The sequence below is a fragment of the Dipodomys merriami genome, unplaced genomic scaffold (assembly GCF_024711535.1).
Source record: "Dipodomys merriami isolate MVZ:Mamm:240054 unplaced genomic scaffold, mDipMer1.0.p SCAF_24, whole genome shotgun sequence".
Taxonomy (NCBI): Eukaryota; Metazoa; Chordata; class Mammalia; order Rodentia; family Heteromyidae; genus Dipodomys; species Dipodomys merriami.
In genome coordinates, this window is record NW_027203826.1 from 15,293,693 (window position 1) to 15,321,577 (window position 27,885).

Below are 27,885 nucleotides of genomic sequence, written 5' to 3' on the forward strand. Positions count from 1 at the left end.
TAAGAAAAATAAAAAAATAAAAAAAATAAAATAAAATAAAAAAAACAAAAAACAATATGATGCTTTGGCATATGAATATATTATAAAATGATTGTCACATAGCCATCATCTTGCATATTTTCTTATGTGGTAAGAATATTGAAGATCCTCACAGATATGATTCCATCCCCCAAGTAACTAGCAAAATGCTGGGTTAGAGGTATGACTCAAGTTATAGAACACCAGCTGAGTGAAGAAGCCAAATATTTTCACTGAATACATGGTCCTAAGTTCAACTCATGGTACAAGAAAATAAAGATTGTGAAATTTATGTAATCTCTTAATCTCAGTAAAAGTTATTTTAAAAAAGTAAAAGGGGAGGGGAGAGAGAGAGCACTGGCGTTTAGGGGACAATCTGTGGGACCATGGGGACAGGGTTCCCAAAGAAAAAGAAAGAAAATAAAGATTCTAAGTTTTGCTACAGTCTTATAGAATTACGAATATTATTTTGTGGCATAACATGTAGTATTGAGATTTGTGCTTTTGTAAGTTTTCTACTATCAATTTGCAGAGTTTGTTTCCATTGAAAAACTCCTTTTAGCAGCTCCTATAGCACAGGCTTGGAGGTGATGATCTCTCCTGACTTTTGTTTAGGAAGGTTTTTCTCCTTCCACATTTCTGAGAGAAAACATTACTGGATGAAAGACTTTTGATTGACATATTTCCTTCAGAGTTACAGCATGTGACTCTCGTGCTCTTCAGAAGCGCTGTGGAGAAGTCTACTGACTAGATTGAAAGTGAGCTTGCTGTGGTGGTGCAGCCTTGTCATCCCAGCATTCAGGAAACAGCACTGGGAGGATCATGAATTTGTGGCCAGCGTGGAAAGAATCTGTCTCAAAAAAGAAAACACTCAGAGCTTGAAAGTGAAGAATTAGATTTCTATGCCATGCAAATAAAAACTAAATACAGCTATACTTAGACAAAATAGACTTCACATTGAAAAATTTCTAAACAAAAGAATAGATATTACAAGATAATAAAGGGGGGACTCAATCAAGAGTATGTAACAATAACAATGTCTATTTTCTCTGTTCAACATCAATTGGAGTACATAGTTATATAGGGCCTCTATTAAAGGATTGAAAGGAGAGATTGTGATACAAAGATAATAGAACATTTCAATACTGTGCTTACAACAATGGCCTTAGAATTCAGAAATAAAGAAATACAGAAACATTGTCCTTGAAAATGTATTAGACTAAGTATTACTAACAGCGAAATGCATACGGTTTCACAAAAATCAAACAAAACACACATTATCCAGGACACATAGTAGGTAGCTTAGCCACAAAGAAGTCGAATAAATGTACAAAGGTTGAAGTAATATTGCCTTCTTTGATCATAATGATCTTTCTCATGGTATGAAACTAGAAATTCTCACTCCAGTCAGACTGGCCATTATCAAGAATATAAAAACAACCAATGTTGGTGAAGATGTGGGGAAAAAGGACCCTGATACACTATTGATGGGAAAGTAAACTAGATCCATGTAAATCAGGAAGGAGATTCTTCAATTACAAAAACTAGAACTACTCTACAATCTTACAATATCACTCTTGGGAATTTCTCTGAAGGGATTGAAGTTAGGATGTAATAGAGACCCCTGTTTGTTGCTGAACTAGTCGCTATAGTGAAGCTGTGGGAACAGCCCAGATGCCCTACAACTGATGAATCGATCAAGAAAATATAGTATTTTATTTTTTGAATATTATTTTCTAGACTATTATTGGGCCATAAAATAAGAATGAAATTATGCTGTTTACAGGGAAATGAATGGATCTGGAAAGCATTATATTAAGTTAATTTGTTTCAGAAGAATAAAGATCCCTCTTCAAACTAAATGTCCATCAGAGGATAAAAATATAAAAATAATTTGATGTTTACCTCATAAAATAGCATTTAACTCCAATAGAGGAGAAACAATGTAAGGACAATATAGTTGAATCTGGAGGAAATTAAGCTAGATGAAATAAGCTAGATCCAGAAAGATAAAATGCTGCTAGTTTTTACTCGTGTATAAAATCTAAAAGAGTGAAACTCAAAGCAGCAGAGTGGAATAGTGTTTTGTGGTTGGGAGTGAGGACAATAAGGAGATAAAACAGTGCAGAGCTCATTTAAAAGGGGCTAACAAGTTCTTTTTTGGTTTCCCTCATTTTGGGGAGTATATTGCACAGTATGGTGAAAATAGTGTATACATTTCAACATTACCAAAAGTATATTTGAAATAATCAAACTATGACAAATAACTTGTTAGTATTATGACTATATTATTTGAAAGCATTAAAAATCTACAAATATCTTAGTCTTATTTAGTTATCTGACATTAAAAACATACATCTTAACATCACTCTCTTTGCCATCAATACATTTGTCAATATTAAATACATGCACGTGCATGCACACACACATACACCACATACCATAAGTCATCATTTTTGTTAGATTGGAAACATTGGTATCTCATAAATGACTTAATTTATTTTATCACCCAGTTCATCTCAACTGGTCAAACTGATTCTGTATAAAGTTCTTGCCTTATATTTAAAAATTTAACAAACTACATATTTATGTGTGAGAATATTGGGTCAAAATTTACAAAAGTTCTTTCCCTGATCTGATTAAGTTTTCTGGGAAAGCTATGTAATCATTACTTATATAGAAAGTTCTCATAAATATCCTTACAGTAACTGGCTCCATTCCACATTGTTTAATAACTGTACTTTCTTGGCTGTATATACTTGTGCATGGTTCCAGCAACAGAATTGTTTTCAAAATAGTTTAAATTTTCTATATTCTCAAATTATCAGCAGCCAGTCAAAAATTTAAACTTGATTTAAACTTTAAACTTGATTTAAAACTGTCCATTAAATATTTGCAGACTTACATGGAAATGAAAAAGTTATGTCATTCTTTAATAGATTTAACAGAGATTATCATATAAGCAGTTAACCTGGAATGTTTTCTTACTAGAGAGGAATGAATGGCAAAGGTCACTAGGATAAAATATCATGGTTAAATGAAGATAATCATCATTTCCACTTTCTTTAACTTTTATCATTTATTTGTGTAGGGATCTTTTAAATTCCTCCCTTGCAGTTTTGCATAAAATATATGATAAATTGTTGTATATGGTAGTCATTTTACTTTACTATAGATTTCCAGAACTTAATTTTCTATTTAACTGTATTCTGATACTCATTATTCAGCATCCATTTGTACTTTATCCCCTCTTCCTTCCTATCTTGTGCTGACTACTGTTCTACTCTCTAGTTCTATGAAAATAACTTTATGGCTTCCCTATAGAATAAGAACATATAGTATTGGTCTTTTTATATTGGCTTATGTTACTTAAATATACCAACGCCATAGATACATATTTTTTCTTTTCCTGTGTGATTTTTATAGTATTCCAAATTTTCTCTAGTTATCTCTCTATGGTGCTGAGTTAGTAATAATATCAAACAATGGCTGCTAGTTTACAAATAATTGTTCTGAAGTTATTAAAAGTCACCTCACAAAATATATTATAAACTACAATGGATATAAAGCAAACTAAATTATTGCACATATATTAGCTCTAGATTTATTCAGCTAATACTATATTCTCACATAATATTCTTGAATTGTTTTTAACTATTAGAGCCAGATGAGAAATAGTCATAAAGACTGGAAAAGTTAAGTTACAGTGGAATTTTTATTTTATAATTAAATATGCATTTAGTTGTTTTTAAGCCTTTAAAACATTCATACATAGAGCTCCCCTATGACCCAGCAACCCCACTTTTGGGCTTTTACCCAAATGTTCACAAACAAGACCACACTAAAGCTACCAGCACAACTATGTTTATTGCAGGACTATTTACTATAGCTAAGATATGGAACCAACCCAGATGCCCCTCAGTAGATGAATGGATCAAGAAAATGTGGTATATATACACAATGGAATTCTATGTCTCCATCAGAAAGAATGGCATTGCCCTATTTGTTAGGAAATGGAAAGGCTTGGAAAAAATTATATTAAGTGAAGTAAGCCAGGCCCAAAGAAACATAGGCCCAATGGTTTCCCTTATTTGCAATATCTAGTATATGTCTGAGTCAAACAGAAAAGGTCAGATAAGGTGATGTTAGGGAAATGAACCCTAAGATATGTATTCAATTTTTTTTCTTTCATGCGATTGTTTCTAACATATTTGTAAGATGATTTCTTTGTTGCTTTGTATGTCCCTCCCCCACAGTATAACCCCTGCTTTCACTGTATTTGATGTTGGTATAATTTGTGGAGGGGAAGGGGAAAAACAAATCGTTTAAATAGGGGTACAGGTGGACCCATTGCAACAATGAGATGTACAAGTCGTTATGTCGAAAACGAACTTTACAACTTTGGTGCGGGGCGGGGTGGGGGGGGAGGTGGGGCAGACTGGGGGGGGGTCGGGGGAGGATGGGAAGGGGAAACAAAGGAGGAGGCTACAATGCTTGATAAGAAATGTACTCATTATCTTGCCCATGTAATTGTAACCCCTCTGTACAATATTTTCACACATACACACACACACAGCCAAAAAAACCCCAAAACCAAAAACCATTCATACCATTGGCTGCAGCCTTCCTCATAGGCCCAGGTGTGTTTTCAGTTAATTGAGAACAGTAAGTTCTCTGCAGAATCTCTAAATTATTCTTCCTACAATTCTTCCTATAGAAAGAAAACTCTCTTCTATGGAAATATACATTTTTCAACAGTGACTAAACACAACAATGTGAAAATCTGTACTCTAAGCAGTCTCCTGCTGGAACAATGGTAGTAAAAGCAGAATATGATATGGATGGACAATAGTATTTGTATGGTGGATTATGAAGTGATAACACAGCTTTCATCCAAAGACTCTATGATGTCTCCATGACAAAGTGAGGAGTGGGATTCTGACAAAGTGAGGAGTGGGATTCTGCAGAGTACTCACATTTGTATTTGCAAATGTTATACCCTGGCTTTGAGGGTGATATTACAAACGACAAATTAGTCACCAGTGCCTCATTTCACATCAAAATTTGTTTCCTTTTTTTTTTCCTGTGATGATGTCATATAGACAAATGACCTAAAGCTTTATGATGGAGGAATGAGTCCAGATTCTTAGGGCATTTTGACACTGAACTCCTTTAGAAGAAGTCAGATGTACTATGGGGAGGAAAAGAAGGAGCATGGATAGAGCTGTGTATGGTGTTCATTGGAGATGTTATTTTTGGGAGACTCAAACTTACCTGCAATATGGCTAGGATCTCTAAATTATTAAATGTCCTACCTGATGGGAAGAATCTCAATTTTCAATAGTGGTAAACAGATTCCGAAAAAGTTGCCATTTAGTTGAAATTTTATACATTTCTTTCCTGACACTGTAAAATTCAGCTCTTTTTCTCACCAAAAAAAATCACACAAACATGGAAAATTACACTATCTACTGTACATTTATGTCTTCATTTTGTCTTACTTGTGCTGTTCTGATTCACCTGAACAGGATCCAGAATCTTGATTCTGATTCATCAATAAGGAATAATGCAGAATGGTTGTTTGAAAAAAGACCTAAAAGTCATGTTGTTGAAGATGTAATGTCTTCAGTCTGTTTCCAGATTCAGTAATAACAAGACAATTAGTGTATACCTCTTTGTAAATAAAGCCAAATATATTTAACTATTAAAAAGTATATTTATAAAACTACTATTAGTAGTCCATAAAGCTCTCTTCCCTGTGGAGTTAACTAGCATGTAATTGAAAAGAGTCTCTTTCAATTTTAAATAAAAATTATATAGTTCCACTTCAGAGGAAACAAAGCTATATATTTTTTAAAAGAAAATGAGTATGGGATTATATTTTTAGAATACTTTTAGAATATTATCATTAGCTATTTTCCTCTGGTATGATTAAAAATGTATACTCATAATTTGCATCACAAATCCTTTTTTATTGTTTAAATACTGTACGGAGGGGTTACAATTACGTGAGCAAGGAAATGAGTACATTTCTTATCAAGCATTGTTGCCTCCTCCTTTGTTTCCCCTTCCCATCCTTCCCATGCCTTCCCATTTCCCCACACCTCCCATGTATACACAATGGAATTCTATGACAATGCCTCATTTGTTAGGAAATGTAAAGACTTGGAAAAAATTATATTAAGTGAAGTAAGCCAGGCCCAAAGAAACATAGGTCCCATGGTTTCCCTTATTTGCAATAACTAGTATATGTCTGAGACAAGCAGAAACGGTCAGATAAGTTGATGTTAGGCAAAATGAACCCCAAGATAAGGATTCAAATGTTTTTTTTTTCTTGCGATTGTTTGTAACGTATTTATGAGATGATTTCTTTGTTGCTTTGTACGTCAGTCCTTTTCTTTTGACCACTGAAAAAGCTATTTCCAACTGGAGAAGAGCACTGGAATAAGAATGATCACATATCATAAATTGAAGGCGTGAAAATGAATAGAAAATAAAGCAAATAACTGGGAGCTGGTGGCTTATACCTGTAATCCTGGCTACTCAAAAGACAGATTTGAAGATTTCAGTTTACAGCCAGCCCAGGTGAAGAAAGTATATGAGACTCATCTCCAGTTAATCACACAAAAACGAAATGGATCTGTGGTTCAAGTGCTAAAGTGCTAGCCTTGAGCAAAAAAGCTCCAGGACAGTGCCCAGGCCCTGAGTTCAAGCCTCAGGACCAGCATGCACACACATACACACACACACACACACACACACACACACACACACACACACACACACACACACCTGCTATAGATTAGTAACTTCATGATTTGACATTGTAACAAGTCTTAGTCTTTAATTGAACAGCTAGTCTCACAAACACATTCCTTAGTTTTTTTCATGTGGAGTTAGAAAAAAACTATCATTTCAAGATTCTCAAATGTGGAGAATGTCATGATTAAGGTAAGATGTTCAACATTTGACTGTGTTTTAGACAGTTGATAGCTAAGAATATGTTGTAATTATATCACAAAGCAAATGAGTTTCAGATTGACATGCCAATATTCTAGCTATATATAACAGAAACCTTAGTGACTTTTCACAAGAAACGTATCTAATTACAGTAGTGTGCAATTCTATTTTTTTTACTTAGTATAAAATTTGTGGACAAACATCACAAGAATGAAATAAAAAATTAATTTTATTTATAGCTAACTAGCATGTTAATTTTCTCTCTCCCTTAAGACTCTTATCTTTCTCTATGTGTAGCATGGAGAATATGCACCTGATTATAGATTTGGACTCAAGTTTTTGAATAAAGTATTTTATGTCATTTTTTTCTATATTGTTAGTAAAGAATGATTGAAACAGGCACCAGTTTTGCTTGGCTAATTTAGGTTCAAATTAGGTACATGAAGGAAATTTTATTATCTACCTCTGAAAGATTTATTTCATAAACTAGATTTTAAGGATTTCCCAAAATAGTGTTACTGCTTCCATAGACATAAATAATTTGAATTTATTTTATGTGTGTATCACCTTCTGATAGTCAGCAGAATATTCAAAGGCATTATTGAAAATCATAGCATAACTAAAGTTTTTGTATATGCAATTTGATAAATTAAATTGCAGAATATATAAATTGGTGTCAAAGTCACCAGTATTTTTTATGTATTATATCCATTTCCAATAAATGTATGTATATTATGAGGACAATTCAATTGTATAAAAAAACTTTTCTATTTTCCAGTCCATTAGAGTGACAAAAAATAAAGCCTCAATTCACTGCTCAGAAATATTATGTAGAGACAGAAAGCTTTATAAAATTGCATTTTAGCTCCTGATCTTACTCTGTATTTTTTTATCAGATAATATTGAATCCCCTGAAGAAATCTCCAAATGAACTTTTATAGAAAAGTAGCCTATACCTGATAATGGAGCAAAGAAAATGACACTGGTTTGGAAAAGGAGCGTGGGAGGAAGGAAAATGCTGGAGGGAGTGACTGACCAAGATGTATGGTATACGTAAATGCACATGTTAAATCTGGCACCCACAGCTAGCATGCATAATTGTAACTACTTGAGAGGATGAGATTTGAGGATTAAGGTTTGGAGCAAGCTTGGCCAGACAAATCTGAATAACTCTTATTTTCAATTAAGCAACAAAAAGCCGGAAGTGGAGACATGACTCAAATGGTAGAGCACCAGCATCAGTAAAGAAGTTAATAGAGCTCTCATGACTCTTCTACAAGTAATTGATGCTAACAATTATACTGATGTCTTTGCTACCCTAAAGTGATTATATATTTCCATTTTGAATTCTTAAAATATCTTTCAGTCCAATCACTCACTATAAAGTTAATTTAGATCATAAAACAATTCCCTAGAATCTTCTTTTTATAAGAATTTCATTCACCTGGTTTATTTTAGGAAAATATTAATCTATTACTAGCTTTATGTTATACATAAATATGTTGCTAGTGTAGATTTGATAATGCTAATGAAATCATAACAATACAGTCATAGTTACATAGCATCATTTTATATACCAAATTAAAATCTTAAAAAAATCACACAGGGTACATCTGCACAATAAAAATTTGCAAGCTGCATTTTTAATATGAAGTCAATAGAAAAATAAAATAATTTATTGATTCGTTTAGTGGAAATAGCTATTTTAATTTTAATTTTTTGAGGGGACAATCTCACTGCTATTAAAGAATTAATCATATTTATAATACTTGTGAAAAATGCAACATATTCAGTCTTCATTTCCACAGAAACTTAGTACTTTTCTCAAGTGACAGTTTGCTTGGTAGAAATGAGTACAATATTCAAAATTGCCTGAAAGATATGGGCTGCTCTCACATTTTATTCTGTTGTGCTCTATGATTTTAACTTTGTTCCTGATCTTCTGATGCTCATGTGCAATGTCAGAGCCATAGTTGCTAATAACTTAAGAACCAACCACAGAGTTTCAGAGAAAGATCTCCTAGTTCCCCAGAACCAGGGCTTTTCATTTAGATTTGGAGCTAGTACGATACAGGCAAAGAAAGGTCTAAGAAAACTCCAAGGGAATTCATATATAGAACCCAGTCTTCTATTCCCTACTGAAATGCCTGCTATTGGCTTCATGTCATACTTATTCTTTTCTATAGTTACTGTGTGGATAGCCAAGAGAAAGGAATTATACTTTTTTAAAAAAAGAAATACTGGATAAAAATCTTAAATAATTATAGGCATGACATTTGTGCATAATCCTAATAGTTAGCACTTGGGAGGCAAAGGTAGGAAGGTCATAACTTATAGGCCATATGTCTCAAAAATATATGTACCAGAGAGATTTTTAAGATTATCTACTTTGTTTTTTTAATTATTTTTAACAATTACTGATATGAAATTCTGAGTGCAAAAAGGCTTACAAATAAACTGCATAATATTAAGACAACTAATTTCTTTTTTTAAGACAACTAATTTCTTAAGGTGTCATAAATGCATTTTCATATGTAATAGTTAATTATTAAGACAACTAATTTCTTAAGACGTCATAAATACATGTTTCCTACGAAAAAGTCAATTACTGGTGGCCCACAACTGTAGTCCTAGTTACTCAGGAGGTGAAGATCTGAGGATCATTGTTCAAAACTAGGCTGGGTAGCAAAGTCTGTGAGCCTCTTATCTCCAATTAACCACCTAAAAAGCCAGAAGCTGAGCTGTGGCTCAAGTGATATTAGCCTTGAATGAAAGAACTGAGGGATAGCAACTAGTCCTTGAATTCAAGCCTTATGTCCAGCACACAAAAATAAATGAATGAATGAATGAATAAATGTAGTTAATTATAGAATGCAAAAGACAAGTAATTCTCCATTATACTAAGATATTAAATGAGGTAATATATTATAAAGTGACAGCAAACAACTTATGTTGACAGAAACCCATACTAAAATCTGTCCCATAATATGTACTTTATTATACACTCATCACTTTTAAATGGAGCCAGAGGACTGGGGTAGATGGTTCACAATAAAGAACTGCATGCTCCAAATTGTGGAACAATGTTGACTCATGCAGAGGATATCGTGTGTGTGTGTGTGTGTGTGTGTGTGTGTGTGTGTGTGTGTGTGTGTGTGTGTGTGTGTGTGTGTGTGTGTTTGTGTGTGTGCCATTCCTAGAGCTTGAACTCAGCCTAGGTGTTATCCCTGAGGTATCCTATTCAAGACTAGTGCTCTACCACTTATGCCACAGCTCTACTTTTGGCTTTTTGCTAGTTAAATGGAAATAAGAGTATCACAGATTTTTCCTACCTGGGTTAGTTTTGAAACGGGGTCCTCAGATCTCAGCCTCCTGAGTAGCTAGGATTATAAGCATGAGCTCCTGTACTCCAGTATTTACAACAGCTGATTTCCAAGTTGACAATTGAACAATTTACTTGCTTTTCCCCCCCTTACTATAGAATAATCTCAGTGCATTCTTTAATAGCACAGAGCATGGGATTGGTAGATGAAAAGTTGATGATGTTCAGTGATCTCTCTATGGACACCTGCCATCTTCTGAACCTTACCATGATGAGCTCAGGCTCTTTGATAATGGGGTGACCTCAAGGTTCATGAGCTGTGAGAGGGATGCATCATAGTCATGCTCTGTGCCAGAGAATATATATTATATATTAAATATGTAATATATTACACAATATAATACATTAAAATATAACATATAATATATATTAAATTATACTGAATATTATACATGATATAGATAATTAAACAGATATTGCCATTAGAAATCGGAGAAAGATGAACACATGTAGATGGGTAAAAAACAGCTCTGTGTATTGGATCTCTGTTTTTTACTATCTCACTACTCTAATCTTGGAACCGTTAGCGCAAAGCCAATTTCAAACTATTCTATACACAATAGTTTTAAATATTTTTCTAACAAGTAGATCTTTAGTTGTTTAGAGCCTATCTTTTTTGCATATTTCATGACACTACCCACAAACATCTGTTAGATATAGATAGGGAAAACCCATAGCTTTAAAGAGTCCTTCCTAACTTTTGTCTAGGAACTCTGCTGAGAGGCATCCTTGAAGTCTGTATGTTCCCTCCCATTTCCTCTCCAACTGGGAGATCTCTTACCTCCCTGTCTTTCTGGATAGTAATCCTTTGTTTTATTCAGTGCCTCTGGGTGGTTTATGCTTCAGGGACTTGTAAAACCAGCCAATCAGCATTGCCTAAATACTTGAGCTACTGCTATCTATTGGTTGTTGCATTTGCTTCCTTGTTATGATACTACTAGAGTCTTTCACATGTTGGACAAGCACTCTATCACTGATTAAATCCCCAGTCCATAGAATTTGGAGGTTGGCAGGATGGTGGTGGGGAGGGGAGTGGTGATAGAGGGCGGATCTAAATTCTCACTGCCATAACCCAGATAACCTCAAACTCTACCAAGCCCAGGAAACTAAAACTCTGGATTCTCCTCTCTCTGCCTCCCAAGAGCTAAGTGCTGAGATAATTGATATGTGCTATGTTTAGCTATCAATATCAGATTTTTTGGAGTTTTTTTTTTAATCCAGTATTTCTTTAAAAAAGAAAAAAGCAATTAATCCTTGGCAAATTGTGGGGTAGAGCTTGATGATAAGACAGTGCTTTTATCAGACACCTCCAGATGGCTTGTTTTAGTTGAGAGCCATGGAGAAAATGAGTCCCACACATATCCGCAAATGGATATTTTTGTATGAGGCCAAACCACAAAACCACAGTGTACTGGCCCTTCGGTGCTCTTGCAGCCTGTACACATGCTGAATAATGATAATCAGGAGCTGTGCACCTATCATTGTCCATTTGCCTCCACCAATCTTAACAGGTCTAAAGCAACTTGGACAGTTGAGGTGTTCCTTAGAATGCAGCCAAGTTGCTATTAGACCTTTTGTCTCCTGATATTAAAATTCCTGATAATAAAGAGATCCAGAATAAATGCCTTCTGTTGTAGCCTAACCTTTGGTTTTGCTTTTGCACATAGTAAAATTCATCCTTTATGCTAGTACAATTTTATCCACTTTTCTAATTTTTATACTAGTGTTTTCAACAACATAATAGTCTAAATATATCTAGCAAGTCAAAAATTTTCACAATAATGACATTTTCTCTCTTATTTCCAGCTCTTTCTCATGAACTAGAATTATATTAAAATATACAGATTTGAACACATTCTTTGAAGGATTACTAAAGATGTAGAAATAAGAAATTAAAGCTAATACATGGGACAGAAAATAGATTTAAAATCACTTTCCTCATATTTGATTATAAATAAGATAAATGATTATAATCCCAACTGGAAGCTGAGAACTCATGCCTGTAATCCTAGTTACTCAGGAGGCTGAGAGCTGAGGATCATGGTTCAAAGCCAACCTGTCAGGAAAGTCTATGGGAATCTGTTCTCAATTTAACCACCTAAAAACTAGAAGTGGAGCTATGGCTCAAGGTGTTAGAGTACTAGCTTGCAATGTGGCCACAGATTCAGATGTTAGGCAACAATCAAAAAACTATGAAAATTTGAGTCCATAGAGGAGACATATTGAAGGAATTATAGAATGGAGGTAGCTTCATTCAAATTTCTACACATGTTTTCTGGTCATGGCTATGACAAAAACATTTTTTTAAGATTTTTATTGTAAAGGTAATATACAGAAGGATTAAAGTTACATAAGTCAGGTATTGAGTACCTTTCTTTTCAACAGTGTCATCCCCTCCCTCATTTTTACCAGGTATTTTTCCCTCCCAATTTCCTTTCCCCTCAAGTCATATGGCTCATTTTCAACTTTGTTCTCAGTTGTTGAAAAGTGAAATAGGAGATTCTTTTGAGAAATCTAACTCAGCAATGATACTCACTAGACCTAAATAATAATAACAACAACACTGGCTGAGAACACTATGTAACACAATGGTCTGAAAATCTTTTTTTTTTTTTTTTTTTTTGCAGGGTAGGGATAGAGTGGGTTGAAATCAGGACCTCAGACTTGTCCATCTTGTTTGCTCAGCTAGTGCTCTACAGTTTGAGCCATGCCTCCAAGTCATGCTTTGTGTTGATTCATTTTTGTTCGCATATATTAGTTGTACAGAGGGGGAGAATTTCATTGTAACATTTCCATTCATGTATACAATGAACTCCAATTAGTTTCACCCTTATTTCTGTCCATTCTTCCCCTCCTTCTTTCCTAAAACATTCTAACCGGGTTCATTTCTCTGTTTTTATACATGCAAACAATCTAGCTTGACATATGTGTCTGCATTCACTTCCTTGCTTTTGCTCATTATTTTGGTGTCCCAGAATCTTTTCCATTTGGGCTAGCTTCAAACTGAGGTTCTCTAAATCTCAGCTTTTTGAGCAGCTAGATGTGAGTCATTGTGCTTGGCTTGGTAATCTTTTCAAAAGGAATAATTCAAATGGTGTAATTCCTTATAAAAATAAATTCACAGTCCAACAAAATGATTTACCAGGAAACTGGAATTTGAAATGTGTGATGGAGATCAAGGTGAGGGGTTAGATGAATGAAGAGAGGAAGGTGAGGAGAGAATACAGTCATAATATCCAAAGAAACTAGGAAAATTGGGGGAAGGATGGGATAGGATGAATAGGGGAGAAGGAAGAAAGGGATGACATGGATCAACATGCATTGTACTTATAAACTGATCTGTTGAATTATAACTCCTTTGTCCAGCTACTTAAAGACAATAAAAATATAATACAAAAGAAGTGAGACAATAAATGAAATGAACTGAGAATTGAGTTGTTTTACACTTCAATCCCATTAAAACCTCCTCTATCATATATGAGGACACTAATATTTCCCATGACCATTTCTACTACAAGCAGGTTTGAGTGTTGAACCCAGGGCCTCACATATGTCATGTGTGTACTACTATGCTTAACACTAAAAGGCATACTTAGGACTTTGTTGTCACCTCAACCCAAATCATGTCTTCAATTAATAACTGTAGATAACAAACATCTGAGTATTAATTGCTATTGATCCCTATAACTGTAATAACTGCATTATAATTGCATTTTTTACTTTGGACTTCTATCCTTTGATTTACTTACCTACTGTGTTTTCATCTCTTTTCTTTACCAAAAAAAAACATAAAAATACATCACTTCACCATTTTGTCTTAGCTCCACCCACAGAGCTGAATTCCATCTAAAATGAACTCTGACTTTCACTATGTGTGAGTCCAAACTGTGGAGAGATCCTATGGTGTACGAATGAGAGACTCACAGTCAATCCATAGTGGGCTGTTGCTACAAGGCCCTTGTATCTCTTGTCAGTCAGTATCAGACTCACATTGGACTACTTTGTGAATGTAATATTGTTACGAGTTTCTTCAAACCCCAACTTACATTTTCTGTAGAAAAGAAGAGCTGTAGATCTTCTCTAAGAAGCACAGGCCATGTGCATTCTCAGATGACACCCCCACCATAGTACAGTAACTTTTTTACCTTCTTCTTCCCATAGGGAAAAAAATGTATGTTTCCTACTGAGTGCTGACATTTCTAAAGTTGCCCTCCATCTATTCCTATTTAATAGCAGACTATCTCTATAATATTAATTACTCAAATTTTTGTGTACTAAGAGATCCTTTATACCATTGTTTAAATTTAGACAGATGCTAAAATCTTTCACTTTATAAAAATACATTTGGTACTCCAACAATTAAAAACTATATTTCTTAGGAAAATTATATGTAGCTTTGCTTGCATTTCCTTACAACTTATTTGCTGTCACTTGTCTGGAATGCACCTTTCCCATAGTAAAGATACTGCCCTTATCAGGAATAACAGTAGTTTCTGTGCTGAGAAGTTTGCTGAAAATCTCCTACTTATCAGAATATCATTATCCCTTGGTAGAGCTGTTGCAAATCTCATAAACGTTATCCTGACACTGACATTCTTTTTCCTATTTGAACTTTTAAAAAAAATTACAAAATTGATTCATGATCTATTCTTAGTGAACTCTCCTTAATTTTTGGTTTACACTCTCCCCTAAGTCATTTATTTTAAATACATATTTTTATTGTAAAAATACTGTACAGAGGGGTTACAGTTATGTGAGTAAGGTAACGAGTACCTTTCCTATTGAGCATTGTTTTTCCCCTACCATCCCTTCCTGCCTTACCTCCCCAACTCCTTCTCCCCCACTCTGGCAAAGTTGTAAAGTTCTTTTTCAACACAATGTCTTGTACTTCTCTTTGTTACAATGGGTATGGTATCCTTATTTCTATATTTTGTTATTTCCCTTCCCCTCCCCAAATTAGAAAAATGTATATACAAGATGTAGGGCACTGGAATCAAATACAATGAAAACAGAGGTTAAACCATGGGTGAAGAATATACAATAGAAACAAAAAATCATATAGTATTATAAATACATTAAAAACAACAGCAAGAAAGATAAAACCTCTTATGTCCCTGTCTTGGGGTTCAATTCACTTAGCATCATCATATATGGTCATATGTACATAGCTCTTGACCTTTTCTGCTTGTCCTAGACATATTCTAGTTATTGCAAATAAGAGAAACATTGGGGCCTATGTTTCTTTGCTCCTAGCTTACTTCACTTAATATAATTTTTTTTCCATGTCCTAACAAATTTACAGTCAAGCAAACTACCTATACCTGGGGAATTACTACAATGAACCCAACAAGAATTTTCTCTGCCTTTTTTAAAAGCAGCAATGAGACTTATAAATGGAAAATTTCTCATGTATTTTCCATTACTTAGTGAAAATTATTTCTCTTAGTACAAGATCCAAAGATGTTCTAGGGCATTTAATACTCATTATAATCTATCCCTTACCTCTGTCTCTACAGCCACTCCTTCTAACATATTTTCCCTTTCTTTCTCTTCCCCGTTTCTTCCTTTCCTCTCTCAAATTTTGAAAAACTTGATTGAACAAAAATGATTTAAGTCTAAGTTATGAAAAATAGATGATTGGCACTTAGAAATCCCTTATTCATTTTTGTCACTGTTTTGGTAAAAATAAGCATATTTCAAGTATCTTATACAAGACACATCATGTATCAGTACATAAGAGAATGCAGCTATCTTACATAAGGCTGTAAAAAATGACAAATAAATCTTAATGCAATCTGAAAATGATAAGTGGAAATAACCAGCCACTAGGATTGTACAGTCAGATTCCAATCAAAACACAGAAGAAAACAGGTGAGAACAAAATTGCCCCTAAATAGAGCAATATATCTACTGACTGGTTATTGGCAAAAGACCATCAATAAATTATCTCACTGAGGTTGGTGGTACTCAATTCATCCCACAATATCACTCAACAACAGCTCTGAACCTAAGGCTCCCTTTTCCCTGAATTTTAATCACAAACATCCTACAAACCCTCTCTATCTAATAGAAACTTCCTTTCACTCTAGCTCCATAGATGCCACACTTCCTTCTCATGACTTTCCTAACAGCTTCCTTGAAGTCTTTGTTTCTTAAGCTGTAGATCACTGGGTTCAACAATGGAGTGACCACTGTGTAGAAGACAGAAATGATCTTGTTAATTTCAGGGGACAGGTGTGCATTGGGACGCACATACATGGAGATCATAGTCCCATAGTAGATTGTGACAACCGCCAGATGGGAGCCACATGTAGAAAATGTCTTCATCCTGCCGGAAGCTGAGGGGATTCTCAATATGGAGGACACAATGAACACATAGGATATGAGAGTCAGAAGAAAACAAATGCACAGCACTGCAATGGACAGGATGAAAATGGACATCTCAGTGACATAGACACTGGAACAGGATAGCTGTATTAGTGGGGGAAGGTCACAGAAGAAATGATTGATCTGGTTGGGCCCACAGAAGTCCAATTTGGAGATCATTAGCGAAGGCAGAAAACCTGTGCTCACACCTGTCAGCCAGGAAATTGTTAGCAATGTGGTGCAGGTGTCAGGGCTCATGAGAAGGGAGTAGTGGAGTGGGTGACAGATGGCCAGATACCGGTCATAGCCCATGGAAGCTAGGAGATAACATTCAGTGGCACCGAAAAATACAAAGAAGTAGAGTTGAGTCATACAAGCAGAGAAGGAGATGGCATGTCCTCCAGATATTAGGTTGGCCAGCAGGAAGGGCACAATGGTGGAAGTATACCAGATTTCCAAGAAGGACAGGTGTGTGAGGAATGTGAACATAGGTGAGCGCAGTCGTGGATCTTGGCACACCACTGTGATGATCGCCATATTCCCTGTGATGGTGAGGAAATAGACAAATAGGAAAGTGGCAAAAAGAAGGAATTGCCACTCAAGAAGATTCTGGAATCCTAATAGCTGGAACTCAGTAACAGCAGATACATTTTTGGGTTCCATTGCCTGTTGGGGAAAGGAAACATTTTTGAAAAGTGCAATATTAAAGGCATAAAATGTTTATAAGTGTTAATACTTAGAAATCCACTGATTGATTTGTTTAGTGGTTTTGATTTTCATATACAGAGTTTTGGATGGTTAAATGCATGATACCATCAGTCTTTTGTATACGACCATATATATATACATATATATATATACATATACATATATATATGGTTGTATATATATATGTGTGTGTGTATATATACATACGTATATATTTTCTTTTTTAAGAAATAAAGAAAATATATATGTATATATATATATATATATATATATATTCCTTTTTAAGAAGTAATCTCAATATGCAGTCTAGGTTGACCTCAAATTCACAATTTTCCTGCTTTAGTCCCCCAGGCACTTGTATTAGAGGTGTGCTCTTCTATACCCAGCTATATGATCATATTCTGAAAAATTATGGTGAAAATATATATTGGATATTAGAAATATATTGGATATTAGATTTAGAAAGCTCCATTTCTTGAATTCTATATAATATAGAAGTCTCAGATCTAAATACAGGAAAATAACACTGTGATTAGTAGTGAAATCAAGGACTCTTACAATATGCATATATATAAATGGATTAAATTATATTTGCTCATTATATTCAATGAAGCTGTAAAACTTTGAAGCCAACTGTCACCATAAAGCTTTATGAAAATTGTGCATGTATAGAAAAAGTATCTGTTTGTTCCAGTTAGGTAATATTCTTAGACTCAGCCACCTCTGTTACCCTCTAATATGTATTCACATTCAACAGGTCAGCCCTCCCATGCTTTCAATTAAACTTTGTCAAGCACTGCTGCATAAAATCAGCATTCACCTGCCACCATGAGCTTTTAGCTCATTTGAAATGGAACCACCATTTAAAAACTCATATATAATAAACTCCAGTATTTTGTTAGTTCTTGCAGAACAACCATTCACTTCTCCAGTCACCCCAGTGATGATTTTGTTTATATTGTCTTTTGTAGTTTCCAATATACCCTTGTCTCTCAGCAACAAACCCATTTTAAAGGAAAACCTGAGATCTTTTGAAGAGAAAACTCCCAAGTACAACCAGGGAATCTCCTACTTGCTACCTTTGTGCTTGCATTTGCTTCTTTCATCATGCTGAAGATATACTCTGTAGTTGGGCTGAGACAGGTCCCTGACCTGAGCTTGAGGTATAGAAAGAACTTTAATATTTCATATTTCTTGCCTTGGAGTTAACAAGGGCCTCTCTGCTGATACTTTATTTCCCCTGTTTGCCAAAAGCCAGGTTTTCTATGCCTTTCAGACAACATTGAGAAGAAAGATCTTGAAGCCATTCTCTCCCAAATGCTGCATGTATTTATCTGATTGCTTTTAGATTCCTTGCCTTTGAAAACTCGTTGCCTCTCTGGCTGACATTCCTCTGTTCTATTTTTCTACCACAGATAGCTTCTCTCTCACCACTTCTCCAAAATGGCTCTAGAACATCCTTCTTCATCTCCCATTCATTCCTAACTTTTTTCATTGGTCGATGGCATCCACAATGTGATGGCATCCACAGTGTGTCTCACTGAATTTCAGACTCACTGGATACTTAGGAACCATGATCATATGCTCACTGAGGCTAAGGCAGCCTAGCTTTGCATATTTTTGTCTCTCATGGCTGTTTCTCTCACCTACTCCTCGCCTTCATAATCTCATGCAATCTCTTGCCTACTGATTTATTACAGAATTATTTGTGGTGCTGAGGATAGAACTCAGGACCTCCTTCTCTCTTGATTTCTAAATTCCATTGGTTCATAACCTTGACTTTAAGGTTTGCATGAATAGTTTCCTTGTTTGGATGCATACACTCATTTCTAATATGTCTTCAACTCTTCATGTGACAGAAGCTGCAACACCATCAACCCTGGTTTGACTACCAGCCTCCCTCAAGGTCTACATTCTCCCTCAAGCCCCTCACTAATGAACCTTCCATTCTCCCCCTTGCTCTTCTCAGAAAACTCAAATTTCAATCTTGTTTCTCTCAGACCCAATTTTAAATATTTTTGTGAAGTCAGCAGGTCTACATGAAAACATCTCTAGATTGTAGTCTCATCCCTATTCACCACCAACTTCACTTGCTCCTTGGAAAAAGTGCCACACTGTCTCTTCCCTAGATTAAGGAAAATTTCCTTAAAGGTCTTGTACTTACTCAATCTTAGTCCACAGTGTACCTTAGGTCAAAGTTTACACCACAGACAAGCTGACACAGTGAACATAAATATAATGTTACAACACTGTGACTTTCAGCTTATTCATCCACTAGGAACCAACTCTTCTGCTCATTTGCCACTTGTATTTTCACCTGTGCTGTGGCTTATATTCAGTTGTCCCTTGCCTTCCCCTCTTATCCTTGAGTAAATCTTTGAGTAAGTTATCTTCATGTGGCCCTAGGTGTTTATATAGATGACAATGACATCTAAAAATGAATGTTTTTGCTATCAGGAACAAAATACCTGATCTTTCATGTATGTTTAACTATACAGCACTAGCTATCTTAGGCAAAGTTTGCAAAGGAAAAAGGAAACACCAAAGAAAGCCTCAATGAATTACTGGGTCCTCCTCTTGGAGTTTGCTATACCCCTTGTCCTATACCCCTTGTCCATTCTGTATTAACTTCCTTTATATTTTTCTAGTCACCCAGGATTTAACAGATGCAGGTTCTCTAGGTATTTTGTATGGGAAATTTGCACAGCCTCATTTCTCACTTTACTGATCTGTTCCAGTAAAATTCTCCATGAGAATTCCTGCAGGGATTCAAGGTAAAACTATGGTATTTACCTCAGAATAATTACAAGGGTTTTATCTTTAAAATACAGAGGAAACAACCAAGTGATTAGTTACTTAACCTGCATAAATTGATAGGTTCTGAAAGAAGAAAGTATGATGGAAGATTTTTTTTTTTTAAGACACAGCAGTGATACAAATTTGCCCACTAAAGTAACAATGGCTTCTTGGAAAATAATCCTTTCTTGACTTGGTTGTCACACTATTTTTAGGTTTCTCTAGCACTCAAGTCAAAATGGTTTCCCTTATTTGCAATATATAGTATAGGTATGAGTCAAGCGGAAAAGGTCAGATAATGTGATGTTAGGAAAATGAACCCTTAAATATGTATTTTAATGTTTTCGTTTCTTTCATGCATGTGTTTCTAACACATTTATAAGATTATTTCTTTGTTGCTTTGTATGTCCCTCCCCCACAGTGTAACCCCTGCTTTCACTATATTTGATGTCAGTATAACATGTGGAGGAGATGGGGACAAACAAGTCGTTTAAGGATTCAGGTGGACCTGTTGCAACAATGAGAAGTACAAAATGTCATGTCAAAACCAGCTTTACAATGTCGGTGTGGGGGGGAGGGGGGTATAATTGGGTGGGGGGAGGGGGGAGGCGGGGAAGGGAGGTGAAGGGTAAACAAAGGAGGAGGCTGCAATGCTTGGTAAGAAATGTATGCATTATCCTGCCCATGTAATTGTAGCCCCTCTGTACAGTATGTTCTCAAATAAAATAAAATAAAATTTTAAAAAAAAAAGAAAAAAAATGAACAGTGACCACATTTAAATCAAATAAATAATAAATGACTCTCTTGCATAACAAGCAGCATTGTACTCTGATTGATGAAGGTTGAGGATATCCTGCTCACTTCTCTAGTCATAGAAGTTCTACCACATTACACAAATTTACAAGGAAGCTGAGCTGTTCATTGCCATCCATTGCTTAAATTCTCAGAACTTCACTACTTCTATAATCACTGCTGAAATTGTCTTAATTACACTGAGTTGAAAATACAATCTGTCTCCCCAAGTGCTGTTTGCTTCAGTGCCAGGACAACCAGTTATCCTCAGATCTAATGCTGTAGCTTTCTTTCCAATTATACAAAGCAAACATAATCCATAATATTCTTGTTTTGATTGGCACCCTTCACGGTAAAGTACATGGCCTTTTGATTTCTGAGAATGAGTTTTTGGTTACTTTATCTTTTCTTACTTTGTTTTACATGCTTGTGAAACAATTTAAGTAAGATAAGCTACTAACTGCTACCATGTAGCCATAGCAACTACACAGGTTAAAATTGCTTTAAAATGAGGAATACTCTACTAAGTTTTGTGTAACGTTAGAATGCAATATCCACTATTACAACCAAAATAGAAAGGTACGGCCTTTGACACTATGACAACATACCACATTGGCTTTCTCCAGGCATGAGCCTCTCTGGACTGACCCTTTGCCACCATCCAGAGACTACGTGGCCCTTGCTTCCTTGTCTGTGTCACCCACTCTCATCCAAATCCAGTCAGTGGATTCATGGAGAGATCTAAAGAGAGCCATCTCCTGCTGGCATTGGATGTTAGGGAAAACAGACTGTGCTTTCAGTTACCTGGTTTTCTGGAAGATCTAGACCTCCTGAGAATCTGTTCCCCAGATATTCTTCTGTAATCAACCTTCTGAAGTTAAATAGTGCCCACTGAGGTTTTAGCATTAATGAAACACATGGGAAAGTTGGCATTGTTAAACTGTTTTAGAAATGAATTATTTTTTAACTTAGGAATTATCCTAATAACATTCAGATAAAATTGTGCCAAAGGATATTTTTCTTTTCAACAAGGCAAATAGGCAGTGAGTGAGTGAACTATGGTGATTATAGATCTAACAAATTATTTTTGTGGAATAGTGTTTCACCATCATACATGAATTAAAGGTGTGGCTGAATAGTTTGTAGCCAAGAACTTCATCAGTAATTCAATTAAGTAAACGTGTAATGAAGTTCATTCTCAATTTAGCTAAGAAAAATAATATATGGATGTGAGGAGCAATGTAAGTAAAAATTTAGAAGATAAATTGAAAATAAAAAATTTCAACCCATTTATAATATAATGGAAATGATAACCATCTAAATGTATGTAAAGCCTTCTAACCAGAAATGTTAACTTACTAACATGCCTGGTTAAATTTGTCTCTTTTAGCATAACAAATGTGTGATTGAATCAAAAATTTTACAAAAATAGCTCTTGCTTTTTAATGGATCATTCAACAAATTTGTATTTTCCAATGCTTAGGTCTTGTTTGGGCATTAAAATACATCAGTGAGGGTTGGGAATGTGGCTGAGCGCTAGTGTGCTTGCCTAGCATGCAAGAAGCCCTGGGTTCAATTCCTCAGTTCCACATAAACAGAAAAAGCCAAAAATGGTGCTGTGGCTCAGGTGGTAGAATGCCAGCTTTGAGCCAAAGAAGCTCAGACCCTGATTTCAAGCCCCAGACAGTCAAAATAAAGCACATCAGTGAATCGTTAATGATGTACACTGTACCATTTATTTGTCATTGATGGTTTATCTAGCTAATATATTTTATCTAGTTTATCTACCATTCTTCAAATTAATATTATTCATGTGCATAGTTCTTAGAAAATTTGAAAATAGAAAGAAAATATAGACAATATATTTCATTATATATATATATATATATATATATATCCATAGTATCATCTGAAGTTAGGCAAGTGTTATCTTTCCTTCTAAGCAATTCATGTATCCAATATACATGAATATACATAGTTGGGATCATAGTGTACAACCTGCATCTTGGCTACTTTTATATGTACTACCTTTCCTGTTCATTAGCATCATAGGACTTTCCTTCTTTTATATTTTAGGTAAAACATTAAAATACCATTTATGGACTTTTTCTTCTCTATGAATAATATATATCAAATGTCAATCTAGACCTTCTAGGGTCTGCATGCTTGCAGAAGGAAGCCTGATGGAACCTGCAAATTCTATAATATATAACTTCCCTGACAGTTGTATCAACAAAGTAACTGTTTCTTCAAACTGTACCCAGCTGGATAGCTGGACATGGAAGGATCCTTAGGATCCTAGAATTTTTTACTTGTTTAGGCAAAAAGTTGTTTTTTTTTGGGGGGGGGTCTGGTCATGGGGCCTGAACTCTGGGCCTGGGTGCTGTCCCTCAGCTCTTCAGCTCAAGGCTAGTGCTCTACCACTTGAGCCACAGTGCCACTTCCGGCTTTATTCTTTTTGCTTATGTGGTGCTGAGGAATCGAACCCAGGGCCTCATGCATGCAAGGCAAGTGCTCTACCACTGAGCCAGCTTCCCAGCCCTGCAAAAAGTTTTTTTTACTGTTGAAGGTTTATTGAAAAAGTATAAATTCAGCTTTATCAGTATAGATATTGCCTTTGCATGCTGACAAAGAAGAGATGATTTTCTATAAATGAAAGCCCTTCCTCCATTGCATTTGGTGAATCAAACCTGTAACCCTTGCTATATAGGAGACAGATATGTGGGAATCTTAGCTCTAGGCCAGAAAAGATTAAAAGTTTAAGAGACTCATTCTTAACCAATGGTTGGGCATGGTATCATGAACCTGGCATATCTGGTGATAAAGGAAAAGTATGAAGATCACAATATAGATTGAATCAGGTGAAAACTGAGAACGTACAAAAAATGCATGCAAAAAGGCCCAAGTGAGAGAATGTGTTCCCAGAAAACATGGGGCCCTACATTTAATCCCAAGTACATGCAAAGGAAAAAAATCTGTATATACTTGCTATATGCAGCAAGAAATAATATCAACTCACTGGGCACTAGTGGCTCGCACCTGTAATCCTAACTATTCAGGAGGCTGAGATCTGAGTGCTGGGGTTTGAAGCCAGCCCAGGCATGAAAGTCCATGAGACTCTTATCTCCAGTTCTCCACCAGAAAACCAGAAGTGGTGCTGTGGCTCAAAGTGGAAGAGTACAAGCACAGGCCCTGAGTTCAAGTGCTTTGGCTGCATGACTGACCACACACACACACACACACACACACACACACACACACACACACACACACATGCATAGAGAGAGAAAGAACAAAAGAGAGGAGAAAGAGAAAGGCTGCTAGTGAGAATATAAGGAAATTATAGTTTGGAGACTCCATAAGAAATTTAAAATATGGAATCATCTGTTATCTAGCCATTTCACACTCCTGGGTAAACATTAAGAAAAGAGCAAGTTGGTTTGAATGTACTATGCAATTTTTAAATTTCTTTTGTATGTTCTTCCCCCTATGGTATATCTCCTGTTGTCTTTTTATTTGATTTTGGTACCCTGGTATTGTATAAACATTTATTTAAATTAGGGAAGAGAACAGGAAGGACAGAATGGTGAGACAAAGGACGAGGGGGGAACCAAAGCAACAGCGACTTATGCAAGACAATAAGTTGGAAATGATCTGTGTAACTTGGGGGATGGGGGAGAGAAAGTAGGAGAAAAATGAAATACGGGGTAACAAGTTTGACAAGAAATGTACTTATTGCCTTACTTATGTAACTGTAACCCCTCTATACATCACCTTAATAATAAAAATGAAAAAAAGAAAAAAATGAACTAAAAAGAGGTCTTGGGAAATATAGATGTTTATAAGTACTGATGGAAATATTTTTGAGAATATCTAAACTCAAGTATCCCTTGAAGGAAAAGTTAGTAATAAGAATGAGATACATACTTACAATAAAATATTGTCAACCTTAAATATGAAGGAAATTCTACAATGTTCTATGAAGCACAATGGGTGAACAGTGAGGAAATTGTGCTAAGTGATATATATATATATATATATATATATATATATATCAATTATCAAAAGATGAATACCATATAAGTTTATTTATCCAAGGTCTGGGGGGTAGTTTAAATCATAGAAATAGAGAGGAGATGCTAGCATGTAGGTTGAAAGATTTTAGTGTTTAATAGGCAGGAACTTTCATTTGTACAAGTTGGAATAGTTTTGGAGATAATAACATTACATCTAAGTGTATTTAAAGCCACTAAAGGGTACACTTAAAGTGACATTTACAAATTATTGTAATGTCTATTGTATGACAAGAAAAATATATTCATTGAGAAATATGGCAGCATGTAATGGCTGTAATGAAAACAAACCAAAGTCATTATAAAACCACAGATGCTGAGTCAGTTGCTCTTGAAGTTGACTTTCTTTTCCTTTTCCTTCCTTCCTTCCTTCGTACCTTCATTCCTTCCTTCCTTCCTTCCTACCTTCCTTCCTTTCTTCCTTCCTTCTTTCCTTCCTTCCTTCCTTTCTTCCTTCCTTCCTTCCTTCTTTCCTTTCTCTTTCTTTCTTTTTCTTTCTTTCTCTTCTGTCCTTCCTTCTTTTTCTCCCTTTTCTTTCCTTCCTCCTTTTCTTTTATCTTCATTGTAAAGTGGTCAGCAAAGTAGATTGGGGGCCCAGAGACTGGGGCACCCCCTGCTGAGACAAAACTTATATCCAAAAATTGCTCAATGTCTTGGCCAAAGGGCTTATGGCAGGGAAATAATTACTCTGTCCAGAAGTACCTATTTCAGGATCCAAATGCCACCATCTCAAAGCAGTTAAGAGAGAAAGGGCAGAGAGATGGAGTTTGTATTTCAATAAACTAATTGAAGAAGGCAAGAGAAGGAAAATCACAAGTAGAGAGGACTATTGAAGGAGGTTGGCTTGGACCTATGTAGCTTGAGAATGTGCCACATGGATTGAAGTGAGAGCAAGAAGCGTGGTGTATCTGACTGGGGCTGGTTCAGTACAAGGATATGCTTTATTCATTTTAAAGAGAGATCCTGAGAAAACATAAATTTAAGTTAAAAACTTCCTCATCCATTAAAGAAAAAAAATGTTTCTGGGAAACATTTCACATTTTGAAGCCCTTTGCCCTTTTGCTTTCCTCTTAAACATTTTGTTCATATTCACGCTTGTTCTTAAAGAATCTGTTTCAATTGTCTACTTAACCTTTGGTCAGTTGTCCTCAAGATCCTTTAGACTCAGCTCCTTGCTGAGTCTAGGCCAAGATTTATAATGATAACAAAGATCTTGGAACCTCAGAGAGCATTCCATTACCGGAGCCATAAGCCTAGTCTCCCCTGCAAATGTATCTGAGTGGTCTAGATACATCCTACATCACCTGGATACATTCAGCACCCTCTCTTCACAGTATTATTCTCTGCACCTTCTGGCTGCACAGCCTGGGGCAGAGGATTGCTTAATAGTCAGCTGACACTAAGCCATCAATGTAGCTCTGAGACAGAACAGTCTGTGTAGATTCCTCTGCTATATTCCTGCAGGACTAGAGAAAGGTGTTTCTCCCAGTTATTCATTTGTAGCTATTTGTTTGAATGATTTGGTATTGAACTCTTTCAACTAAGCCTGAATCTCCTTGATAGATGACCTAGTTCTTCTTCATTCCCATGCCTTTAGTATTCAGTGCTGCATCTGAGGTTCAAGGCTGCACAAATACACATATGCTAGGCAGAGGCTAACTGACTCACCCAAAGCATGGTTCACCACCGTTTCAAACTCCTCCCGAGTGAATTACTTGTGGCTATGATAAGAGACTATGGCAGGACTTAATTATTTCATGGATGACATTCATGAGCTCACCCTATTCATCCTGATTCAGCCTTGAATGCATCTTCTGTCCAAACATCTCACTCCTGGCTCAAATCCCTACAGCATTGATTGCCCATATTCAAATAATTCCTTCCAGCACATATCTTAGCTTACAAAGTTGTCATTTCCAAAGGATGTTTGCAACAACTAGGAAATGCTTATTCATTGTAGGACTGTCACTGAACTGGGTTAGGTATTCATTAGAGTCAGAATTGTTACTGGGCATATTGTTATTATCAATATTGTACACGTGGATTCAGGCATTTCCCATCAGATGGTGTTTCATTTCTTTATCATGAACTAATTAGTGAAAAATACTTAAAAATTTAAGACTTGGGGAAACCAACTAAAAAAATGAGTATGCCATATGAAGAAGAAGAAGAATTAAAAAACAATTATGCCATGTGAAGACCATAGAGTAGTAGTCCAATATGTATGGAAGAAAATTGCTCAGCTGGGCTCCAAATTTAACTGACAGCCAGACTGCAAGAAAGATCTGAACCTCCTTTCCATGGTAAGGTCCCCAGGATATACTCTCACCTCCTGGATTTACCTTGGAAAGCAACTGTGTGTCCACAGGCCGAGCATAGGTGGTAGACTCAGGAGTTGGGATGGAATAGGACAACCCCACCATCAGGAAATCTTGTAAATTCAGGAACCTGCAAAATTTTGTTAATTTTTAACTTTAAACTTCAAAATGGTTAAAGTTAGAATCCAAACGCTAATAACATTTCACCTTCAATGCTATAAAGGTTGCTTTATACTACACACCAGGGGGAGACTGCTGTCTTCTAATCCCAAAACAAAACAAAACAAACAAACAAAACCTAGGAAGTGATCAGCTCCCTAGCTGGTAGTCAGTGCAGGGTGTTGATTTTACCTTGTGGTTGAGGATGTCTAAGTTGGGCATTTTCACTAAGAGTGACTCATTTAAGACTCCTGGACTTCAGCCAGCAAGCCGATAAAACCCATCTCGGGGCTGCGTCTGCGTCTCCCCAGGC

General features: G+C 35.7%; 1 protein-coding gene and 1 long non-coding RNA gene across 3 annotated transcripts; both read right to left on the bottom strand.

Moving 5' to 3' along the window:
- Positions 1–266: 266 nt before the first annotated feature.
- LOC138835756 (uncharacterized) lies at positions 267–27,883 on the bottom strand. Of its 2 annotated transcripts, none has more exons than XR_011374723.1 (3): positions 27,765–27,883; positions 27,438–27,543; positions 267–868 (listed from the first exon to the last, which is right to left on the bottom strand). It is a non-coding gene; the product is annotated as an uncharacterized lncRNA (long non-coding RNA). The 2 variants fall into 2 exon arrangements; XR_011374724.1 differs by lacking the exon at positions 27,765–27,883 and adding an exon at positions 27,656–27,729.
- LOC138835473 (olfactory receptor 11L1-like) lies at positions 16,346–17,389 on the bottom strand. Its single transcript, XM_070033983.1, has 2 exons — positions 16,445–17,389; positions 16,346–16,384 (listed from the first exon to the last, which is right to left on the bottom strand). The coding sequence occupies exons 1-2, from the start codon at positions 17,387–17,389 to the stop codon at positions 16,346–16,348; spliced, it is 984 nt and encodes a 327-aa protein (XP_069890084.1).
- Positions 27,884–27,885: the final 2 nt, after the last annotated feature.